At 41.2% G+C, this 21,286-nt stretch overlaps 2 protein-coding genes across 7 annotated transcripts in view; both read right to left on the bottom strand.

Annotated features, from left to right (window-relative positions):
• Positions 1-150: 150 nt before the first annotated feature.
• On the bottom strand, positions 151-4,070 carry LOC120457194 (TATA-box-binding protein-like; the record flags this gene model as incomplete). Its single annotated transcript, XM_039644546.2, has 1 exon — positions 151-4,070. A coding segment is annotated over one exon (471 nt), but the record flags the coding sequence as incomplete, so codon positions are not given.
• LOC120457189 overlaps positions 4,069-21,286 on the bottom strand; it is a 100,751-nt gene continuing 83,533 nt past the window's right edge. For 5 of the 6 annotated variants that reach the window (XM_039644536.2, XM_039644534.2, XM_039644537.2 and 2 more), the window contains 11 exons: positions 11,314-11,533; positions 10,990-11,253; positions 10,806-10,917; positions 10,549-10,741; positions 10,278-10,486; positions 10,065-10,195; positions 9,799-9,980; positions 7,171-7,394; positions 6,406-6,712; positions 4,865-5,077; positions 4,069-4,672 (listed from right to left, as the gene is read on the bottom strand). In XM_039644536.2, coding sequence (XP_039500470.1) covers positions 4,074-4,672; positions 4,865-5,077; positions 6,406-6,712; positions 7,171-7,394; positions 9,799-9,980; positions 10,065-10,195; positions 10,278-10,486; positions 10,549-10,741; positions 10,806-10,917; positions 10,990-11,253; positions 11,314-11,533 — 2,654 coding nt within the window. In that variant the 3' untranslated portion in view covers positions 4,069-4,073. The remainder of the gene's footprint in view (positions 4,673-4,864; positions 5,078-6,405; positions 6,713-7,170; positions 7,395-9,798; positions 9,981-10,064; positions 10,196-10,277; positions 10,487-10,548; positions 10,742-10,805; positions 10,918-10,989; positions 11,254-11,313; positions 11,534-21,286) is intronic. The other variant, XM_039644535.2, reaches the window with a different exon arrangement.

The raw sequence follows: 21,286 nt of genomic DNA, 5'->3' as shown, positions 1-21,286 counted from the left end.
ATTCTTCTAGTTTCTATAGTTTCCACCCTCCTATTTATATTTAAAAAAATATAAAAGAAACGAAAAACAATAAACTAATAAAACGCAAATGAAAGTCGGTGTTTTAACTATGTATAATAAAAAGGCGGTTTTGTTATGTTTTTTTTTTGAAAGTTTTTATTGAATTTTTTTCTGTTATGCTTGGCTGTGGCAATTACAACATTTATTTAGCTTTATTCCGCATTCAATTGAGTTTGGTTTTTCGATTAAACAAATGTCTTATGTGGTTTTCATTTGCATTTGGTATATTGTAAATGTAGATCGTCAGCTCAAAAGGAGTCAGCTCGGCTTTACACACCAAGTGGGTGGTTCAATTTGTTTTTAATTTTTTATTATTTTTTAATATATTTTTTATTTCCTTTTTGTTGGTTTTGATTTCCTACCTGATTCAATCTGCTATCAAAAGTGAGCCCGTTTCGCACCACCCTGCACCACCCTGCACCACCCTGCACCACTCTGCCATCCGGTGGTTGGGTGGGTGAATTACGGCAGAGGGGAGGCGGGGGGGCGGTGGGCGGTGGCGATCGGGCCGAACATATAGAAACAGCACTTATTGTTTATTTGGATATCTGCGGTAAATACATTCATATTAATCAGATGAGTACATTCAGTTCAAACAGTATATTTGATGTCGATAGAGCGACGGTAAAAATACAGCTATGCTTTATGTCTATTTAAATCTGTTGCTATTTGTTTATGTTCGTAGATTGATCAACAAAAAAAAAAAAAAACAACATACAACATTTGTATAACTAACTTTTGAATTGAATGGCACTCGGCCATTTTCTCTGCCTCAAAATACTTCAAAGAGTTTTCCTTTTATTTTTTATCTATTTTGTTGCATTATATTTGCTCGTTTCTGTTGCAATCCAAGTTTTTCAAGAGACAGGCACCCAAAACTTTTGCCTGTCACTATCTTTCAAATTCATTAGTTTGCCAGTTCTAGCTTTAAGTGTATAGTTTTGTTTTGGTTATTTAACATTTATTTATTATTTAGTTATTCGGGTTTTGCACACTGAAAGCGTTTAATTATTGATTTCCATTTGCTTTTCTTGTTAGTTTTCTGTTTTTTTTTCTGTTTTTAAATATTGTTATTGCTTAATCTTATGCTTACATACATATGTATGTATGACCTGCCAGACACTTGATAAACTTGGTTGTACAGTTAGACATTGAGTTTTTGATATATGCGTTTTTGAACATTTAAGTGAAACCCTTTTGGAAATGCTGCCGTTTACATTTAGTTTTCTTGTTGCATCAGAATTTGCCTTCTTTACTTTATTGATCGAAAATCTGTGTTTTTTAGCAACTGAAGAATTCGCGTAGGATTATATTCAGATTCAGAAACGAATGGTTGTTGCTCTATTAGAGGTTTCAAAACTCGGTATTTGGAGGATACATATACATTAATTGGGTCAACTGATTTCCAAAGGGAAGGTGGAAAACGATTTTCTATGGGCTTATCTGTTCACTACTTGATCACTTGATGGCTATATTATCTGCAGGGTTCTTCCAGTTTTCCTCAAGTAGGTCTATGCTGCTGACAAATTATTTAATTGGTAACATTAGGTTTTTTTCCATTTATTCAATTATTTGCTTGTTGGTTTTGGCGCCTTGTAGCCTTTAGTTGAAGTAATCTTCGCGTTTTCTGGGGTTTTCTGGGATTTTCTGTGACTTCAGTTGCCAGTCTGTGGGAAGTAAATCCCCTTTGGCTGCTTGTTATCAGTTATCAATTATTTTATTGGTTATACAAACATACACTTAGATATTGCACTTATGTATCGGTTTTCTGGTTCTCTGGACTCTCTCTGTTTTCACTTGCATGAACACAAGTGTTGTTGATTTTTCAGTTTAGCATTAACTATACTAACCTGTATTAAATGGTATTAAATGTACAGGATGTGCAGCCAACTTGACTGGTTGACTGGTTGACTGTTAGATGTAGATGTAGATGTAGCCTTATCTATAATATTCTTTCTTGGCTTTTGTTAGTAACAAATTAACGGACAATACAAAAAACCCAAACGAAAAGCGTTCAAACAGTTAGATTATGCTTGCAATTCTTTTGAACATTTAAGTACATCATATAGTATGTATGTATGTATATTATGTATATTCTTAGATCGTAAATTGAGTTCTTCTGGTAACTCGTTCTTATCGAGGCTAATGGAAATTGGTTTACAATGGGAATGGGTGGGGGTTAAGGGATTTATTTGTTCAGCTTACATTTGTCCAATAACATTGATTAAAAAAATTTCTTTTATATTTTATTCATTTGGTTTCCTTTTGTTTTTTCTTTAGTTTTAAGTCTTTGTTTTACATCAGTAAGCGTTTGTTTTTATTTTCTTTTCTGTTTTTTCCCTTTTTTTTGTTTTGTTTTGCTAATGTTTTTCCATGCTGTATTTTTTTGTTGTTTTTTTTTTCATGTTTATTCTCGATTGTGTGGGTATCAAAAATCGAATGCCACAGTGGTTCCTTAACTGACTAGTTCTACATACCTTCCTAGGACAATCTTGCACGACGTACACGTACTATATATGTATGTATACTCATACTCGTACATATATATATTATGTTGGGTAATACTTGTAGAAAATGCTTATGCTTTTGCCTGGGTCCTCCACCGTTATCTTTTGTGTAGAGGGTGGCGGGAGGGGGTGGGGTTTGGGCCGCCGTCTCCCTCCGCTCTCTCTCTCAGTGTATCCCCCAAAAAAATTGGGGGGCTCTTGTCATTCCGGGGTGAATGTAAGAGTTAACAATGTCAGTTTCGATTTGGATGGTTCGATGCTTCGGCCGTCTTTTCGAGCGATGAGTTAGACGGACACACACACACACACTCAAGGCCACTCACACACACTCACACAACAGTCATGGTCGCAAATTGATGAAAAGTATATTTAAAAGCTTCAATCATACCCCAAATTCACTAGCCTATCTAAATGTATAGATATGAACATTGAGTTTAGAAATATTCTCTATGAATTACTAACTAGAAAATATTTTTATCAAATGTAAGGAACTTTTTTTTAAAGAAAGTATACCCCATTTATCGAAAAATTCTTGAAATTCGGAGCATTTGTAAAAGAATGATTGATCAAGCCATCCATCTTAAAGAGACACTTTATAATACTACATATGAACAATTCCTATTCAATGGAATTAAAGCATTGAGCTTTAAACAGAATTGAGCTAAGCGAACTGCCTTGAACTTAATTGAGTTTATTTGTTATGTAAATAAAATCGGTATTTTTACAATCACTGCTCAAAATCAGAATCAGAATCACTCGCCACAATCATAATGAAATCATTATTATGGTAAAATTTTAGAAATTCGCCACTCAAAATTCTGTACAATTTACTACATATTTTCCAAAATTTCTTGCAACTTATTTCGTTACGAATCGTTTACAATTTCAAAAATTTTCAAAAATTTCTTCCAACTTATTTCGTTACGAATTAAAAATGTAGTACGAATTTTAAATTTTCCATTTAGGTAATGGCGAATTTCTACGAAGTTTCAAACCAGTTTCAGTCACACGGGAACACATGCATCCATGCATTTAGTAACGCCGCCCGCTTCCGCTGCTGCCGCTGGCGCAACCGCCGTCCCCGCTGCTCCCGCTGGCCCCATCGGCCGCCCAACGCTTGCGGCGCGCCTCCTTGGCGGCCTGCATTTGGGCGGCCACGCGACTGGTGCTGGGCGCATTATCGAAACTGGCATATAGCTCCACCTCCTCGTCGGCGGCATCGCGGGCGGCGTTCGGCTGGTGGGGATTCGACGTATTCTGCATCTCAAGGGCGGCGGCCAGGGAGGCCATGGCATAGGCACGTGCATCGATGGGTGGCGGGTGGTGGTGCTGGTGGTGTTGGTGGTTCTGATTAATGGACACTGTGGCATCCGAATCCGATTGCTGATCCTGCTGCTGCTGCTGCTGCTGCTGTTGGTAGTGATGCTGCTGTTGCTGCTGCTGCTGCTGCTGCTGCTGCTGTTGTTGCTGCTGTTGATCCAAATCGAAACTCACATTCTTACTGTCTCATCCACCCCGGTGGACCTGGACGGTGGCCTCGGCGGACTCCTGCTGGCGCAACTGCTGACGGTACGCATCCAACTCGGGCATACGGTATGTGCCCAGATTCACCTGCACCATGAGCGTCTCCATGATGCGTTCGTTCTTCATCGATTTGGAGGGCAGGACGACGGTGAGCAGTTCGCTGGGCGAGATCCGGCATAGATTTAGATCACGCGTCAGCCGCTCCATAATGCATTCGAACTCGAATTGTGTATCCTTGTTCGGATGATTTTTCAGTTTGCCCACCTTGTGTTGGGCCCACGCCAGCATTGCCTCAAATTTTCGTATCTCTGGCGTCTGCAGCTCCCGGCACATGATCATCTGCACCATCGATTCGGATAGATGCAGGAATTCGGGGCACTTGAACAGCGAGTGCGCCTTGCTCTCCACGAACGACAGGATCATGTTGACCAGCTCGGAGGCGGATGTGTAGCGCCAGTAGTAGTTCTCCAGCGAGATGAGCATCGGGCAGACCACCTCGATGCGCAGGAACTGCTTGCAGTGGTGGAAGCACGCCTGCAGCAGCTCCGGCAGGTCGTAGTGCTCCGCGGCACACAGAAGTCCTTGAAAGTTGTTTATAAATATATATTAAGATATAATAGTTGGAAAGTGATTATAGTAGTTTCAGCTTTTAAGGCTGCTAAAGTGCTTTCTTCTAGATACCAAATTCTATGTGGAGTTATCGAAACCAGAGGAAGGACTGAAGAATTCGCGTTGCCTCGCTTGATTCTCATTGCATGTACATATGTAGTTACCTGGTATGGAGACGCAGGTCAGCGGACAGGTGCCCGTGTGCAGATAGTCGAGTAGAACCCGGAATGTGTCCGGATCGAATTCGATGATGTTGAACTCCGTTTGGGCCAGCTTGGCGCGATCGACCTTCTGGGCGTCGGCGCAGACGGAGAGGCGTGGCACTGCCAGCTGGTTGTTGCCCGGCTTGTCCTTGTCCTTGTCCTTGCTGTCCCTGTCTGCAGGCGCCAGTTGCCAGTTGCCAGTTGCCAGTTGCCAGTTGTGTTGGTGGTGTTATCGATTAGCGCGCGTGGACAGGTCATTTGGTCAATCGGTCCGTCGTGGGTGATCGGTTATCGTCGAAATTAGCAAAATCGCAACATAATCGATTGCAAAGTATAAGGGAAATGAAAACATTTGTCGGTCGGCAATGAAATTAATGGTGAAATCAAAAGCATTACGTTAAGAAGTTTATGTTGAGTGGCGTAAGTGACGTTTTTTTTTTTATTTATTTTTAATTTTTTTTTGAGGAAATGGTTAGGCGTTTTGGCGAGTCACGTGAGATGAGAGAATGACAAAATTTTGTTTGTTGTTTAATTTAAATTATTTTGTTTGTTGTTTCCAGTTGAGATTAACAGAAGAAAGAGAGATATAGTAATATAGAATAGAGATTGCAGAGCGGAGGTATAGCGACGGAAGAGGATAGCAAAATCAAGGATGAAAGTGTTAGAGCAAGTTCAAAAATAGTTTTGGTGTTGTATCCAATTGCAAGAAAATTTCACATAACAGTAATAATGCAAGCAGTTGTGGTGAATGAAATGCATGGATGTTCGTGGTAAAAAAAACATGAAATAATTATAAAGGTATTTGGGCAGATAAGATGAAAAAGCATTTGCAATATACACGCAGGTCATGAGTTAATGATTTTTGGATTATGATATTTGTTTAGGGTGTATTCAAAATCACATCAAGTGCAGTATAAATAATTCAGAATTGGGGAATGCGTTTCAAAAGTAGTTAATTGGCGAATTGTGCAGGGGATGCATTGTCAAAAGTTTTGTTTTTATTTCGTAACGAAAGAAACATGTCCAGAATATTTTATGCGATAAACCAAAGGGTAACAAAAGAAGCACATCAATGAGGTTTGGTGGTCGTTCGATACAACGCATTCGATCGGGTGTATTTATATGGGTCGGGGCAAATATATATATATATATATATAAGTCAGTTGAGACCGTGTGGTGGTTATATAGAGTACGAGTACGCAGTTTTTATTTTACGGTTGAGGCAATATATGTGCGGCGTGCGTTTTTGGAGTTGCAGGTATTTGGATGTTTGGTTTTTGTTTTGTTTTATTTATTATCGACATTTTAGGGATGCAAAAGTTGAAGTTGTTAGTTTTAAGGACGCAAGGACGCAGACGGTGGACGTATACGTAATGTGGAAATGCGGAAAAATCAACACAAGTCGCACAGGAGAGAGAGAGAGGAGAGAAGAGAACAAAAGAGAGCGGAGAGAAAAGAACACGCATCGATATGGTTGCATTGCACCGACTGAAAACCCTTACTCGAACAATCTGTCGACGATATCCACTTCTTCTTGTCATCCGGATTCAGCTGATTGGTGTTCTTGTTCCGTATGGACCGACCCCATCCTGCCGTAATTGTACCCAGCCGGGAGAAGGCCCTCTTCACCATCGGCGACGATGGCACGCTCTTGGGTCGTATCGAATCCGAATCGGGAACGGTCAGGTAGTTGTTGCTCTTCGGCTTCTGGTTCTGCGGCGAGACCAGCGATGGAGCTGGTCGCGCGAAGATCTCAGCGACCGGAATCTGCGGCGATCCGAAGCCGGTCTGAATGCCATACAGCATTTCCTGCAAAAAAAGAATGTTTTAAGAATAATCCAGAGAAAATTAATATTTTTGCAAGTCAACAATAATTAGTAGTCAGTCGTAAAAATTTCTCTTCGTAAATGAGCTATAAAATTGGGCCCACAGTGCGTATGTGTAATATTTAGATATCAATTTTATAACTCATACGCACAGCTGTCAACGTGTATCACTTATACGCCCCCTTGTCCATGCTCATCACTCATACGCACTGTGGTCCATGCTCATCACTCATACGCACTGTGGTCCATGCTCATCACTCATACGCACTGTGGTCCATGCTCATCACTCATACGCACTGTGGACCATGCTCATCACTTATACGCACTGTGGTCCATGCTCATCACTCATACGCACTGTTCTCGATGACTTTTACTCATTTGTCTATTTTACCCCCAGGCGAACACATATACATACGTACACCCAAGCCCCGTGAAACACACCTGAAAGACGCGACTCCGCACTCCGAGAATCGCTCGCACGCCAATGAATCGAGCCTTCTGCTTGGACTGACCCACCAGGAATACGACATCGAAGAGATGGGCGTTGGTCAGGCACGATGGTTCTTCGTTTAGGAATACGCGGGTAAAGTCCTTGGCCAACTGATCGTAGTCCTCGAATTGATCGCGAACGGAATCCAGCAGCGGCGACGACGGTCGCATGTGACCTGCGAAAAATTTAAATGGATTTGCCTATTTAATAAGACATTATTGAACTATTTTCCTGAAGTTAAATTGAAATACACATTGATCAATTCATTGGGATATATTCGCTGAAAAAAGAATGTTTTTAAAAGTTTAAAATCATGCAACCAACATGCTGGTTTTGCTTGTGAGTTCAGTTGCAGATCTTGAAATATGCATTTCATTACATTACAACCGGTATGCAAGAAAAAGAAAAGAATCTTGGCAGTTTTTCACATATTCCTACTCCATTCATTCACTTTAAAGCCTGAGAAACAAACATATTGTTATGCTGGCTGTTTGACATTTCGATTTAAGTCCAAGGCATACACACTCAAATGCTCACAATTGGATTTGAGTTCGGTAAAGACTCTATGGGCAATATAATTGAGAACTTATACTTTAAAGTTATGAATTCATTTTAAAGCTGTGCATCGGTTTCTGCTTTCCCATTTCTATTATTCTGACCCCAGCTGTGTATGTACAAGTGTGTGTGTGTTTGTGTGTGTGTGTGTGTGTGTGGGCCGGAATTTATGCAGTTCCCCAATCGCATTGAGATGGAAATGCCAAACTATTGGAGCAGTAATTTGCATAATTTCAATACGGATAGTTTCCATTGGGGATCACTGCCGGATTTTCTCAGTGTGCGTTTGCGTTTTGAGTGTGTGTGGCTGTGGGTGTGCGTGTGCGTGTGCATGGGGCTGTGGGTGTTTACTTCTGTGTGGGTGTGCATGAATAAATCAAATTAGATTTGTGTTGTCTAGTGCAACAAATAGCAACAAATAAATAACAAGAAATCCAAACAAAATCACAACAAACAGCAACGACACACCACCACCACCACAACAACAACAACAACAATGAGAACAACAACAACAACAACATCGAGAACACGAACAACATCCTTGGATGGGTGGTGGGTGGTTTCTGGTGATGGGTGGAAATGGGTGGATGGCTGGAACAATAGATATCCCCACTGATAAAATAACACAGACATGAACAATATTTCTTTGCCGGACAAGTGTCGGTGTGCGTAGATAGGGGACGAGCAGATTGTCCATGTCGGGGGGTTAAAGTTCACAACAGACAGAGCGGCAGAGAGAGAGAGAGAGAGAGGGGGGCTGAAAGGAAGAGAGAGAGAGAGAGGGAGATTGCTGCGAGCAACGACTGCACGCTTCCGGTGGGCACAAACACAGCCGGATGTGTTAATGGCGGAAACGGAAGTGTCAGTGTGTGTTTCTCCCGCTGCCTTTCCCTCTCTCTCTTACTCTACCTCCCCTCCCCCTTGTCCGCCCCCTTTTCGCGGCCGAAACGAAGACAAAACGATTAATCAAACATACTCGCAGCACAGAAACCGTGTCACAAAGGAGCAAATGCAAATGTCCTTTTTTTTTGTTTTCTATTTTCCATTTTGCTCCTCGGGCTGCCAGTAATGCCTGCAATTTGTTCTCGCGATTTGCTTGTAAATCTTCTTAAAGTCGCCTAGAAATCCAGGCGATTCGCTTTAAGGCCTTCGCAAATGGTGAATATTTATGTTTGAATCTACTGCTTACATTTACAAATGCATTTAAATTACTTAGCTCTTTTGAAGATTAATAAAACTCTGTTTAACTAACTTTTGCATTTAAGAAAACAAATTTGTTTGAATTTCGAATCTAAATAATTTCATTTGATGGAAAAATCTATTTTTAATTTTTTTATTTTTAAGTTTACTTCTAATTGCATTAATTAATTGGTTTCGAAGCCTACATTCACAGCCCAAGGATTTTTTCGAGTTTAAATAATTTGCATATCTCTTTTGCTTTTTGTTTGCGATGCCAAGGAAATTGTAAATATTGCAAAGTAATTTATCAAAGTCAGGCAAAAAAAGTCATGCGGGTCCAAAGAAATTAGGGGGCGGCAGTAAAGGGTGTGTGTTTCGGGGGTGTGGGGGCGTGGCGCACATACTATGCCTCGCACACAGGTGCAACATGGCACAGCACGACGTGTGTGTGAGTGACGACGTCGACAATTGCAGTTGGTGTTGCAGTTGGTGTTGTTGTGGCTGTTGGCTTTCGTGTTGCTGCTGTTGTGGCAGTTGTTGTTGCTGCTGCTCAGAGTAACAATTGTTGTTGTTGTTGTTGTGTCTGTGTGTGGATGTGGTGGTGGTGTTGTTGTCATTATTGTTGTTGTGTGTTGCTGCCGCTGTTTGCAGCTCAGTGGCATTGTTGTTGCTGTTGCAATAGCAGCAAATGTTGTGCGACGGTTGCAAGTGTTGCAAGTGCTGCATGTGCTGCATGTGCTGCATGTGTTGCTGCTGCAGCAGCAAGTGCTGTTGCTGCTGCTGCTGCTCGTGGTGTGTGTTGTCTAGGACACGGGCATGCAACATTTTGATATATTCATCCTCACCGATCGGTCGCCAACTGCCGCGTCTATATGGCTTCGGTATCTGTCCAGTTTCCGCATGATTCGATAGATTCATCACCAGATCCTCGAGCATCTGCGAACGCGTCCGCTCCTGCATTCGTGCGAATTTCGGTGCCGAATAGGAGGCTCTCTCTCCATTCACGATCTTCGTCAGCAGCCATTCCCTATGGAAATTCACGATTAAAACACGGGGGATTTGTATTTAGTGGGGGTTTAGTGGGACAAGGTTTGGGGGTCAGGAAACTCACCGGAACATTGGACCCTTCTCGAAGACGGACTGCTCCCACAAATAGGGCTTGTAGGCGCCCACCTCGTCACGGGTCACCACGGACACCTCGTATCGCGTGGGCTTGTGCTTAATCCTGGCCGAAACACGAACCTTGGGAAGATGAAAAGGAAAAACGGGTTGAGCTACGGGTAAAATCACTTGAGATTAGATCACTGTATGCGATAGTACTAACCAGGATGAAGGTGTGCAGGAAGTGGCTCTTGATGCAGGCGGGACTGAAGCGGGTGTTATCCGCCTCCAGGAAGACCACACAGACGATGTCGTTGCCAATGTGCCGCTTCCTCTGGAGCTTCTGCGGATCGTGCTTCTCGTACGGCAGCAGCGTGGACACATGGAACATGATCTCTATGTTGCGCCAGTTCGTGTAGACGGAGAAGAGACCTTCAGGGATTCAGGATTGAAGATTGAAGATTCATCATGATTTTTTGGGAAAAGAAGCTCACCTGTCAGGTCGTGCACCGTATCAAGGCCACCTTTGTATTTATCAAAACCGCGCAGTCGAACTCGATCGCCGAGCAGAGTGAGGAATTCGTCGAAGAGCGGTGAATTTTCATTATTGTCCAGAATTTGCTCTTCGGTATACTGATCCTCTTTGACAAATATGACGCCAACTTTTAACTCTGATTTTATAAAAACCTAGCGCATATACAAAATTTATTAAAATAAAATATATATCATTTACAGTGAGATTAGAACGCACCTGATCTAATTTTAATAATTCCTCTGGCGTATCGGGCAATTGTCCTAACGTTAAAGGTGGATTTAAATTAACTTCTTTACCTAAAGATCTAACTACCTCCTCGCGATTATATCTGAAAATGTGAAATGTGATTTGTCGAGTAAAATAAAAGTATGAACTATTGCTAGCAATATGAGTATAATACCTATCTGCAAACACACAGGAGGCCGGTATCAGTCCATGAACCGTGTAGGAACCAGCCCGCACCAGGATGCGGAACTGATCCCGTCCGTTGAGCGTCTCCTGCTTGATGGAGAGGATGACCGGACCCAGGTCCTCGTCGCTGGTGAAGTAGTTCCAGTGCTCGGTGCCATAGAAGTACTTCTCGTACGTCTCCTGCTCCACGGAGATCAGTTCGAAGGCGCCCTGCTGGTCCCACTGCTCCTCGATGGTTGTCTTTTTCCGCGGACTGCAGTGGATCATGGCTTATTGATTGAGCCATCTATTTGTGGAGGGGATTTGCACTCACCTGGGCGTGGCCTCGGAGTCCTCGTCGTCCTCGTAGAGATCGCTGCACTCGCGCTCCAGATAGGCATCGCTGGCACTTCCCGCCCGGATGTCCTCGTGCTCCGAGTCGCTCTCATCCCAAATGGTGTGCGGGGTGGGCATGGTGATCTTCTGGCGGGAGCACTCGATCCAGTAGCCCGGCGTGGGCATCAGATTGTGCGGATACTCCTCGCAGAACTCATCTGCAATGCATTTTATATTTCTCTTTTATTATTTTTCTTACAATTTCATTGGGTTCCTGCAGCAATGCCAATCAACATCATTTAGAGATTTTCTAAACAGCTGCGTACATTCTTTTGTGCCTCTTCCTTGTGCCACTTTCTGTGGCGACTTAAGAGTTAATTTTTAGGTGGCACTTGGGCTTTTTAGTTTGAATAAGATTCCCCTGCAATCAGCACACCCTGCTACAAACAAATAGAAAAGTTTCCACTGACAATCTCGCCTTCTTCCTGCGCCCAGAGGAGAGTCGAGTCTTATGTCAAAGTTTCACTCAACTTTTTAGCGGCTTGTGGCTTTTACATTCTCGCAAAACTGTTGCCTACTTTGGGGCTTTCAATGGCTGGCAATTCCTTCAACTCGAAACAAAATAATTTAGTTCAATTCAATTAAAATGCAAATACCGTAAACGATGGCGAGTGGCGTCGCGTGAGTTGCCAGTCATAAAGCAGGCGAAACTTCCCCTTTTCACATTTCACATTTCGCATTTACCATTTTTCCCCCTCCCCCCCCCCCATACACCCACTTTCCCTTTTTCCGCCATCAACTTTTCTGTCCATGATTGAGTTGGAAATTCGATGCGGCGCGTGAGTCAATAATGTGCCACATCTTTCTACCCCAGGGACAGTGGGTCACATATAATGGAGAATTAAAGATGTCAAAGGATTTCCATGAGTTTTCATACCTTATACAGGTAAAAGAAAGAATGCCACATTTAATATACAAAATAGGGCACTTTTCTTAACCAAATCCATAAATAGCTACTCTATAAGTATAAACCTTTAATTTGGCTATAGATTTTTGGAAAATATACTTCACAGATTCCTGGCTCTTTTGGACCCACTGTACTCTGATGATGAGGACGATGATGATGGCGGGCATGACGTTGATGGTGTTTTTGGTCCTGGCCCTTCTACGGCTCCTTGGGCTCTTTGTGCTCCTCTTTCTGGTTTCTGGTTTCTGGTTTCTGGCTTCTGGTTCGTGTTCTTGTTCGTGTTTCAGCGGGATGGCAGTAAAATGCTGCCCTGCGCCAAGATGGGAACTATGATCTAATTAAGGAGCGCTCACCGTTTCCCCCCTCACACATGTGCCACACACATTTTATGCCGCAAGTTTTGCCCGTCTACCACGCAGATGCTGCATATTTTTCAGGGCCTTTCCTGCCGCCCATGGAGTATATACATGGCACAGCGACCACAGAACAACCCACGCACACACACGCACAAGCACACACACGCACACACACAGACAGACAGCGAAAGCCATAAAACGGTGGCCCTGCCTAATTCAAATTTGAATAACTCGCAGCGCGCGCCGCTAAGTAGGCTATGAAATCGCTTGCTCGCACTGTTTTTCTGCGGTCTTGCCTAGGCTTTGATACCCTATACTGCAGGGGTTACTACAACTTCCCAAACAGTTCATCAGTTACTGCTCTAAATGATGTGGAAAGTTAACTTAGGCTAGTCTAAGCATACAATCTAACTTAATACATAAAGTTTGGATATCGCTTTAAAAGTTAGAAATTGTTACAAATTTGCACTAGAGAGTATCAAGAGGTTGAGGAAGTTTCTTTCGAAAGATCACGACTCTGAATTTCGGCTCGGTCCGATTTTTTGGCTGCGTGCACAGCGCCCGCGGATTGCAATATAAATTTTTTTTATTCTTTAAGGCCGGTTAAACCAACATCCCGCCCCACCACATCGTGTGCCACACATTTTTGGGGGGGGGGGGGTCACTTTGGCGCCTTTCCATGCCCCAGCTGCTGTTTGTGATCCCGCTCGCTTGTCCCATACAAATAGCATCCCGTTCGGTTCATTTTTCATCCACCCAATCCACGATGCCAGCGGCAACAACCACAGGTCGTGTTGCAGCTGCACGGCAGCAACATGCAGCATGCAGCATGCAGCAGGGAGCAGCATGGAATAAAAAAAAAGAGGAAAAAACACGAAAATAAACACAAACAACCAAATTGATGGGCATCGTTTGTCGGCCTCCCAGGAGGAACGAAGGCAACCGGAAGCTGGCCGGGCAACTATTTCATCTTGCCACTTGTAATGGCCACTTGCCAAGCCGGCGAAGGCAAACAAATCAGACCAACTGACACCATATACATATATAGTATAGTATAGTTGGGCAAAAAAAGGGAATATCGTGGATGATGGTCTATAATCGGAGAAGCTCTACGGCAGGCAAATCGCCAGCAGAGTGGAAATAGAATGCGCCAAGAGGTACTTTACAAGTGAAGATATTTAATGGTATGGATACTTCAGAAACTAAAGAGCTTTCTCTGCTGTACATGTTTAATATGTATGTATATGGAATGAATGCAAACTAGCAATGAAATGATACTTTAAAAGGAAAGCTGTGTAATTTTATTAGCAGATATCATATAGAAATATAGCAAAATAGTGAACGTTTTGAGGCTGCAACTGCGAGTGAGTAAGCCTGCCATTTCATAGTCCATTTGAGTGCTTTGGGCCAAATGCAGCTGGCGATGATGAGATGTGTGTGGTTGGTGCAAACATTTGCAATGCCCCAAATCGAGATGCGATTGTGTTGATTTGTGTGGTCTCAATCGTGCAGCAATTTAAATGCAATTTTCGGCACAGCAGCCGCAAATGGAGCGGCTGCAATTTGCTGCTGTAAGCATAAAATTAATAACAAACTTTAGGCTTTTACACAAATTAGTACAGGCAGCAAATAAATAAATAATGTATACCCGTATATGACGACTCGTGTAATTAAATAAAAATGCATTCGCTAGCAGCGCAATTTGATTGGCAAATAAAGGATAATTTGATGCATTGGTGTTAATTTGTTTTATTTTTTAGCAAATAATTGGTTTGCCAACAGTTTATCGCTTGGTTTGTGGTCGCTCGAAATAAAGTTATTAAACGTGAAATGCAACCAAGTTAAATACAATTAATTAATGATGGTTTGCCCTCTCTCTCTCTCTCTTTTTTTGGTTGGGTCATCATGTCAATCCCTTTCTTTTTTTTTTCTTTTTCAGCGTTAATTATGAGTGCTGCTAATCCTGCTTTCAAGTCCTGCTGTGTCATCCACTCAGCAACCAACCAACGCACTACCATTTCATCCATCCATCCATTTCTGGCCCAAGGATTTCCGCTTACACAACAAAAAAATCAAAAAAACAGAAAAAAAGTGCTTGTGACCATGGCTGTGACCCTGCAGTTTTGGCCAACAATGCAGTTTGGGCCACATGACTGGGCGGGATTGGTTGGCCCATTTAAATGACGGTCGCCCACTTTTCATTCAACCCATCTGGCGCGCTTTTTATGTTTTGATGCGTCGCGCAAATCCATTAGCCATTAGTCCTTCTAAGCCAAAACCCAGTCTCAGTTCCCAGTTCTCAGTTCTCAGTTCTGAGTTCCCAGTTCCCAACTCCCAGTGGCGATGACAATTCCTTCAAGGATCACGCAACATTGCATTAGCATAAAGTGGCCTGACATTTGGCAAATGACCCGCAGCATAATGGACAGTCGGATTAGCTGGGAAAAAGGGCCCAGTCAACATATTCATTCGGTTGTAAGAAAGGAACTGGGCTAAAAAGGCGATTTTAAACTTTAAAATATGTTAAATTTAAATTTCACAACTATTTTACCATGTTTTTGTTTGTTTTTTGGTGCGTTTTTATCATTATTTTGGTCAGAACATTCGAAATAATGGTCCAAGTATGGAATGTCATACCTCGTTGAGCTCGTTATTAAATTTCCAATCGAACTGTATTTTCAGAAAAAAATAAAATAATATAATATAGCTGGCATTCAAAGTGGAATTATAAAATTATAAGTAAAATAGCTGAAAGTAATACGTTAAATTAAAAGGAAATAATGAATAATACTAAATACTAAATACTAAATACTAAATAATAAATACTAAATAATAAATACTAAATAATACTAAATACTTAATACCAAAAAATACTTAATAATACCAAAATATAGGTGCCCTCCTCTGCGCTTCTCAAAAGTCCTACATAAGCAAACCACTTTTTCGATGTTTTTCAAAAAAAAAATACTAAATGTGAGTGAGTGGTGCAGTGATTTAATGTGGCAGCAGAGGATACCAATAATGTGATTGCGACCTACTGGAGGAAGTGCCTGAGCTGGCTATTTTCTAGGAGCTACAACCAGCTGTCTGCTCTGACGTGGAAGAGAGGAGAGCTTGAGGAAAGGGGTGAGTACCTGGGGCAAATGGAGAGGGACGCTTTACTTTCTGACTTTTGCCTGCGGCTTCTGTGGCTGCATTTTTTTTTTATCATTTTAAAAAAGAAAAATTGTACATTTATGAAAAATATGGGAATCAAATATTACAAATTTCAACAAAGCAAATAAAATAATATATAAAAAGAAATGTCTATTTCGTGTTGTGTTAATTTTTGTAAAATTAAGACAAAAAAGGAGTTCTTATCAGTAATTTGATCACAGCATTCGAAAAAGTGGTCCAAATATGGAATGTCATACCTCGCTGAGCTCGTAAATCAATTTCCAATCAAACTGTGTTTTCAGAAAAAAATAATATTTTTTCAAATATTTTGCAAATTTCGATGATGGTACCCCTTACAAAAAATGCGAAAAAATTGACAAAAATTATTTTAACAGAGTCGGTCCAAAAGTGATTTGGCTGGTTAGCATTGGTTATTAGGAGTAAAAAACTGTAATTCTTTTCGCTTTGTGACCATTTTTAGTCAAGTTATACAGAAAATACAAATCGTAAATATTGAATTTTAGCCGAAAATCGATTTTCTGTTTTTTTGCGCAAATTATTATCAGTATTTTGATTACAGCATTCGAAATAGTGGTCCAATTACGGAATGTCATACCTCGCTGAGCTCGTAATTAAATTTCCAATCGAACTGTGTTTTCAAAAAAAAATTCTATGTCTTTCCAATTTTTTGCAAATTTTAATGATGTGACCCCTTACAAAAAATGCGAAAAAATTGACAAAAATTATTTTAACAGAGTCGGTCCAAAAGTGATTTGATTGGTTACTATTGGTAATAAGAAGTAGAAAACTGTAATTCTTTTCGCTTTCTGACCATTTTTAGCCGAGATATTCCGAAAATACCAGTTGTAAATATTGAGTTCTAGGTGAGGTAAGTGTGCATCCTTTAGAATCATAAAAAACATGTCAAGTGTGCGATATTTGGCTTGACATCTCTGTATTATCTGTCACGCAGAAGGACACCATTTCGCATTGTGACTAATTCATGGCCTTATGTATATACATTTCTATGTATTATTATATCCCATTCCACGGGTTGTCACTCCAACCCAAGTGTCATTTTGCCTCCATTTTCCCGTGTCAAGTAGAACACTTGACATTTTTTGTATCTTGCCATTTGAATTTGTTGCGCATCGTTTTTCGTTGTACTCGACTTCATTTTTGTTTTTTTTTTCGCCGTTTTCCTTTTCTTTTTGGGGCAGCTTGCCAGTGGACTTTCCAGGCATTTCCCTTTTAGCCACGGCTATTTGCTTTGTATTAAGCCAGAAACAAGACCAAGACCAAGACCAAAACCAAGACCAAGATAACCCCCGAAAATTCGAGCGTCTTTTCTCGGCTTGTTCGGCACAAATGGAGGACACTTTGGGTGTCATTAATGATGTCAATGGGGGCCATGATGGGTCATGTCGTATTCGGGTCGGTGGAATGTAACTCTACACTGAACGTTTTGAGCGGGATTTGTTGTTCTTCTATTGGTTTATTTGCATTCGATTGGATGTTAATTGTTGCCAGGCGAAAAGTTGGGGAAAATTGCTTTCGACGTGGCCTCGTGACTGGGAAATTGCTTTCCACTTTTCACTGCTATGTTTTCATCTCGATTTCAGTTGCGGCCAAATTTTCACCATTTTCTACACCTACCCCCACACCCCCACACCACCGCCGAACATTGCCCTTTCCGCAGCTGCCATTTGCAGAAGAAAAGTGTGTTATCAAAGTTGGCCCAAGGTACAAAAAGACCGAATAACAATAGATATATGTGTTGAGCGGGGTTGGGAATGCTAAAATAAACACGGCAACACAATCGATGAGAAAGAACAAAAGTGAGGGAAAAGTAAAATGAAACCAATTTCGCTAAGATGCAAAGGAATCAAACGACAACAAAACGGCAAACAAAAAAACAAATCAAGCAAACAAAAGTTGAGGGGAAATTCTACTTTTTTTTTCTCTTTACATTCATCAAGACACTGCACTTCAGATGCTCTCTTTTGCTGATTCGAGGGTATTCTTGAAGCCTTTACTACAAGTTTTTTGTAAGCCCCCAAATACCAAATATTATTGTTTTATTTCTGTGTAAATCGCAAATTTAATCATGGACTTTTTCCACTTTTTTGGTTTGCTTTAAGTCACATGGAAAGCGTTTTTGGAAATGTGGAAAATTCTCAAGTCACGTCGAACGACTGCAACGTGACAGGCGTTGCCACGCCTCCGATTTTTCGATTTTCCGATTTTCCAGTGACTGTTGGTTTCGTGTTGGTTTTGTTTTTTTGCTGTTTGTCTAGAGTTGTTTTTTGTTTGTTGGCCAGTGTGTGTGCGTGTGTGATTTAGTGTAAGTGTGCGTGTGTAGATGATCGCATCACGGCGCCATTGCATTGCACTTCACTTTCACTTTTACTTGCACTTCCGTTTCCGCTTCCGTTGATGTTTCAGTTTCCGTTTCCGTTGACGCTTCCACTTCTGTTGCCGCTCTTCAAATCAAATTCCTATCCCAAAAATCAAACCGAAAACCAAATGGAAATACACTCCCGGCCATGTTTCCTATACCCTTGCAGCAGCTATAAATCTCAAAAGATTTCATAAAATTGCATGCTCTACACTTCTCTGAAAGTATTAAAAAATCTAAATAATGCGAAAAAATCTTTATATATAATCTTTATATATAATATTTAATTTTATCGTAAGGAAATTTCGTGCTCATACCAGTCTTATGAGGATACCTAAAGTGGTATCCCATTCCGAAGAATATATCATAAATCTGGTATCGAGTGCTTATTGGCCATAATTAATTCAGGTTTTCTACTGCAAGAGTATAGAGACAATGGCTTTCATCATCGGATCTGAAATAGTTCTTTCAATGGTTTTTTTTTGTTTTCTTAAAGGGGTTTTTCTTTCTGTGTACGGACTGGCACACTCACTGTAAGAAGTAACACCAAGCGGCTCTGAGAAAACGCTTTGATGATTACAATTTACAGCGAGCGATGCCAGCCACGGAATTCTCTCACATGCAGCGAAACAACGCGGCGTATGCGTGATATTTTCTCCGCGGTGCCTGTGAGCGATGGTGTGCGTGTGTAGCTGTCTGTGTGTGGGTGCTTGGGTGCTGGTGGGTGGGTGTGTGGCTGTTGCGGCCCTAACTTCAAGCCAAGGAAAACAAATTTTAAAACGATTAAAATCTGTTGCCCAAACACACACAACAAAAAATCTGAAGAGTAAGCGCAAAATTTTCTTATTAATAATTTACCAAAAAAAAAATAAGAAAGAAAACCAACAAAAAAATAATGGGAAAAGGAAAAATACGCGTAGTCCGTTAAAAGAAATGAGAGCATTAAAATTCATTAAAGCGCAAATATGAAATAACAGAAAGCGGATAAGATAATAAAGAAGACGGGCACGCCAAAAGAAAAAAAAAGCTGCCGCTTTTCCCAAAATGTACCCCCGATTTCCCGGCACATTCTCCTTCGCCGCTTTTCCGGTTTTCCCCTGTTTTTCCTGACAAGGGGTTACCTGCAGATGGAAGCGATAGGGCAGCAGCCTCTCGGCCTTTTGCCAACCCGCAGATACATAGATACGAGCAGTCAAATGGCCAACAACTCTCTGCCCCGGGGCATTTTCCGAGGGGGTGGGGGAATGGGGGAAGGGGGGGCACCGTCATGCATTTGCATAAAAGCCAACTAATTTTTTCATGCCACCCTGTTTGCGTTTAATCAAAATGAAGACCACCGTAAACTACGTAGCCCGTTTTGGACGTGTCAGCAACTGGGGAATATTGGCCAAAACCCCCAGCTCCTCGCAAGTTGTAAATTATAATTGGTCACAGAACGCTTAGCCAGCGGCTGGCAAAAGGATTTTTGGCCAAATTTTGGGGTTAACGACTTCCTCGACGGCATACATTTAAATTTGTAGTTGGAAATTTCGCTGAAAAGCTGAAATCAGTCTGGAAAATATGCTGAATATCTTTGGGATACATTACAAAGCTTTCGACTTTTTCTATGTTGGACTCATGGATCCGTTTACATTTCGAAATTATTTTATGTTATGAATTTTTGTTATAATTTCCATTCGATTCCAAATGCTATAATGCATAATTATGTAAATTAGTGGAAAGCCATAAATCGCCTGGCAGTTTTGCAGCATATTGTTCCATTATTGGTTTTAATAAAATAATAATTCCATTTCCATCACATTTCCTCATATTACACATTTCATATCAAAAGTGAAATAAATAAGTAAACGAAAGTCGAGCTAAAAATGCTCTTTAATTTAGTTTATACTAGGAAATTCTATGCATTTTAAAATCTTTTAAGCATGCTATTTAATAGAGAAATAGCATAAGTACGTACGTACTCTTAATTGCTAAACAAATGGGAAAAACAAAAATGTTGTGAAATAATGTAAATGATGCACTTCTGATGCCAACTTGATTTAACCAATTGTGGCCAGTTTATGAGATGAAGAGGGTTCTTTCCACACACACGCACACATAAATACAATTTGAACAATGCCTGCTTTTGTTGTATTGGGAGTGGGAAAAGAGAAAATTGGAAATTCATGTTGACAAGTGGATGCTGCGTCGCCGTCGGCGTCGGCGTCGACGTCGCTGCCGACGTTCTGTACGTGAGGAAAATTTCAATTTTCAAATTATTCGCCCTGCCTCGAACGCAGAAATTACGCATCGAATGGTGGATACCCTAGACTTTTGAAATGCGCTAAAAAATCCCTATACTTTTAATCTCTCTTCTAATAACTTAAAAAACTTGTTAACAACAAATGTGACTTATTTCTTATTTAAATAAAAATTTCCAAGAATTTGGCTTTATTTTCAAACTTTCTGGCGTGTCGCAGTTACGTATAGAATACAGGGAATTACTTTGAACAATGCTCGCAAGATTATTGAAATATTTTCGCCATTCGTTTTTTGTGTGTGTGTGTGCGTGTGTCTGCGTAATCAGCAATTAAGGTTTATGGCCTTAAAGTGCTGGTATTTCGAGCTGTCGACATTGCCATTTCCAGTCGCAGCAACAAAGTGCCACTGGAGTTGCATAATGATCGTAATGATCATCAGCGGCCCGCTGACCTCATGCACTTTTGTTAATCAAGTTGCAAATTGGCCAATAAGCCGCAGAGAGTCGACAGGACACGTCCTAAAGAGCCATTGGCGAGCAATTTTGTGGTTGGCCCGAGTCCAAAATGCAAATGCTGCCCTAGCTTACACGGACATGGATACACACACAGGACCACCCACACATACACACATCAACGTAAACCCCAAATACACAGAACACACAGCATTCAAAAGGACATTGGCAGTGGTGGTACTGGTCGAGTGGCATAACGATCCCCAATTGAGGCAGTATTATCGTAATTATATGCCGGCTTTCATGCACTAATATCCAATTTCTGAGAGCACTGCAGGCGTTACGAAAGATTTCCCTCAGAATTTCCTCAGCTCGAAGTGAAATAATTGAATTAGAACTAAG

Source organism: Drosophila santomea, chromosome X, assembly GCF_016746245.2.
Source record: "Drosophila santomea strain STO CAGO 1482 chromosome X, Prin_Dsan_1.1, whole genome shotgun sequence".
NCBI lineage: Eukaryota > Metazoa > Arthropoda > Insecta > Diptera > Drosophilidae > Drosophila > Drosophila santomea.
The sequence above is the reverse complement of the archived record's forward strand: the minus strand, read 5'-3'. Positions and strand labels throughout refer to the sequence as shown.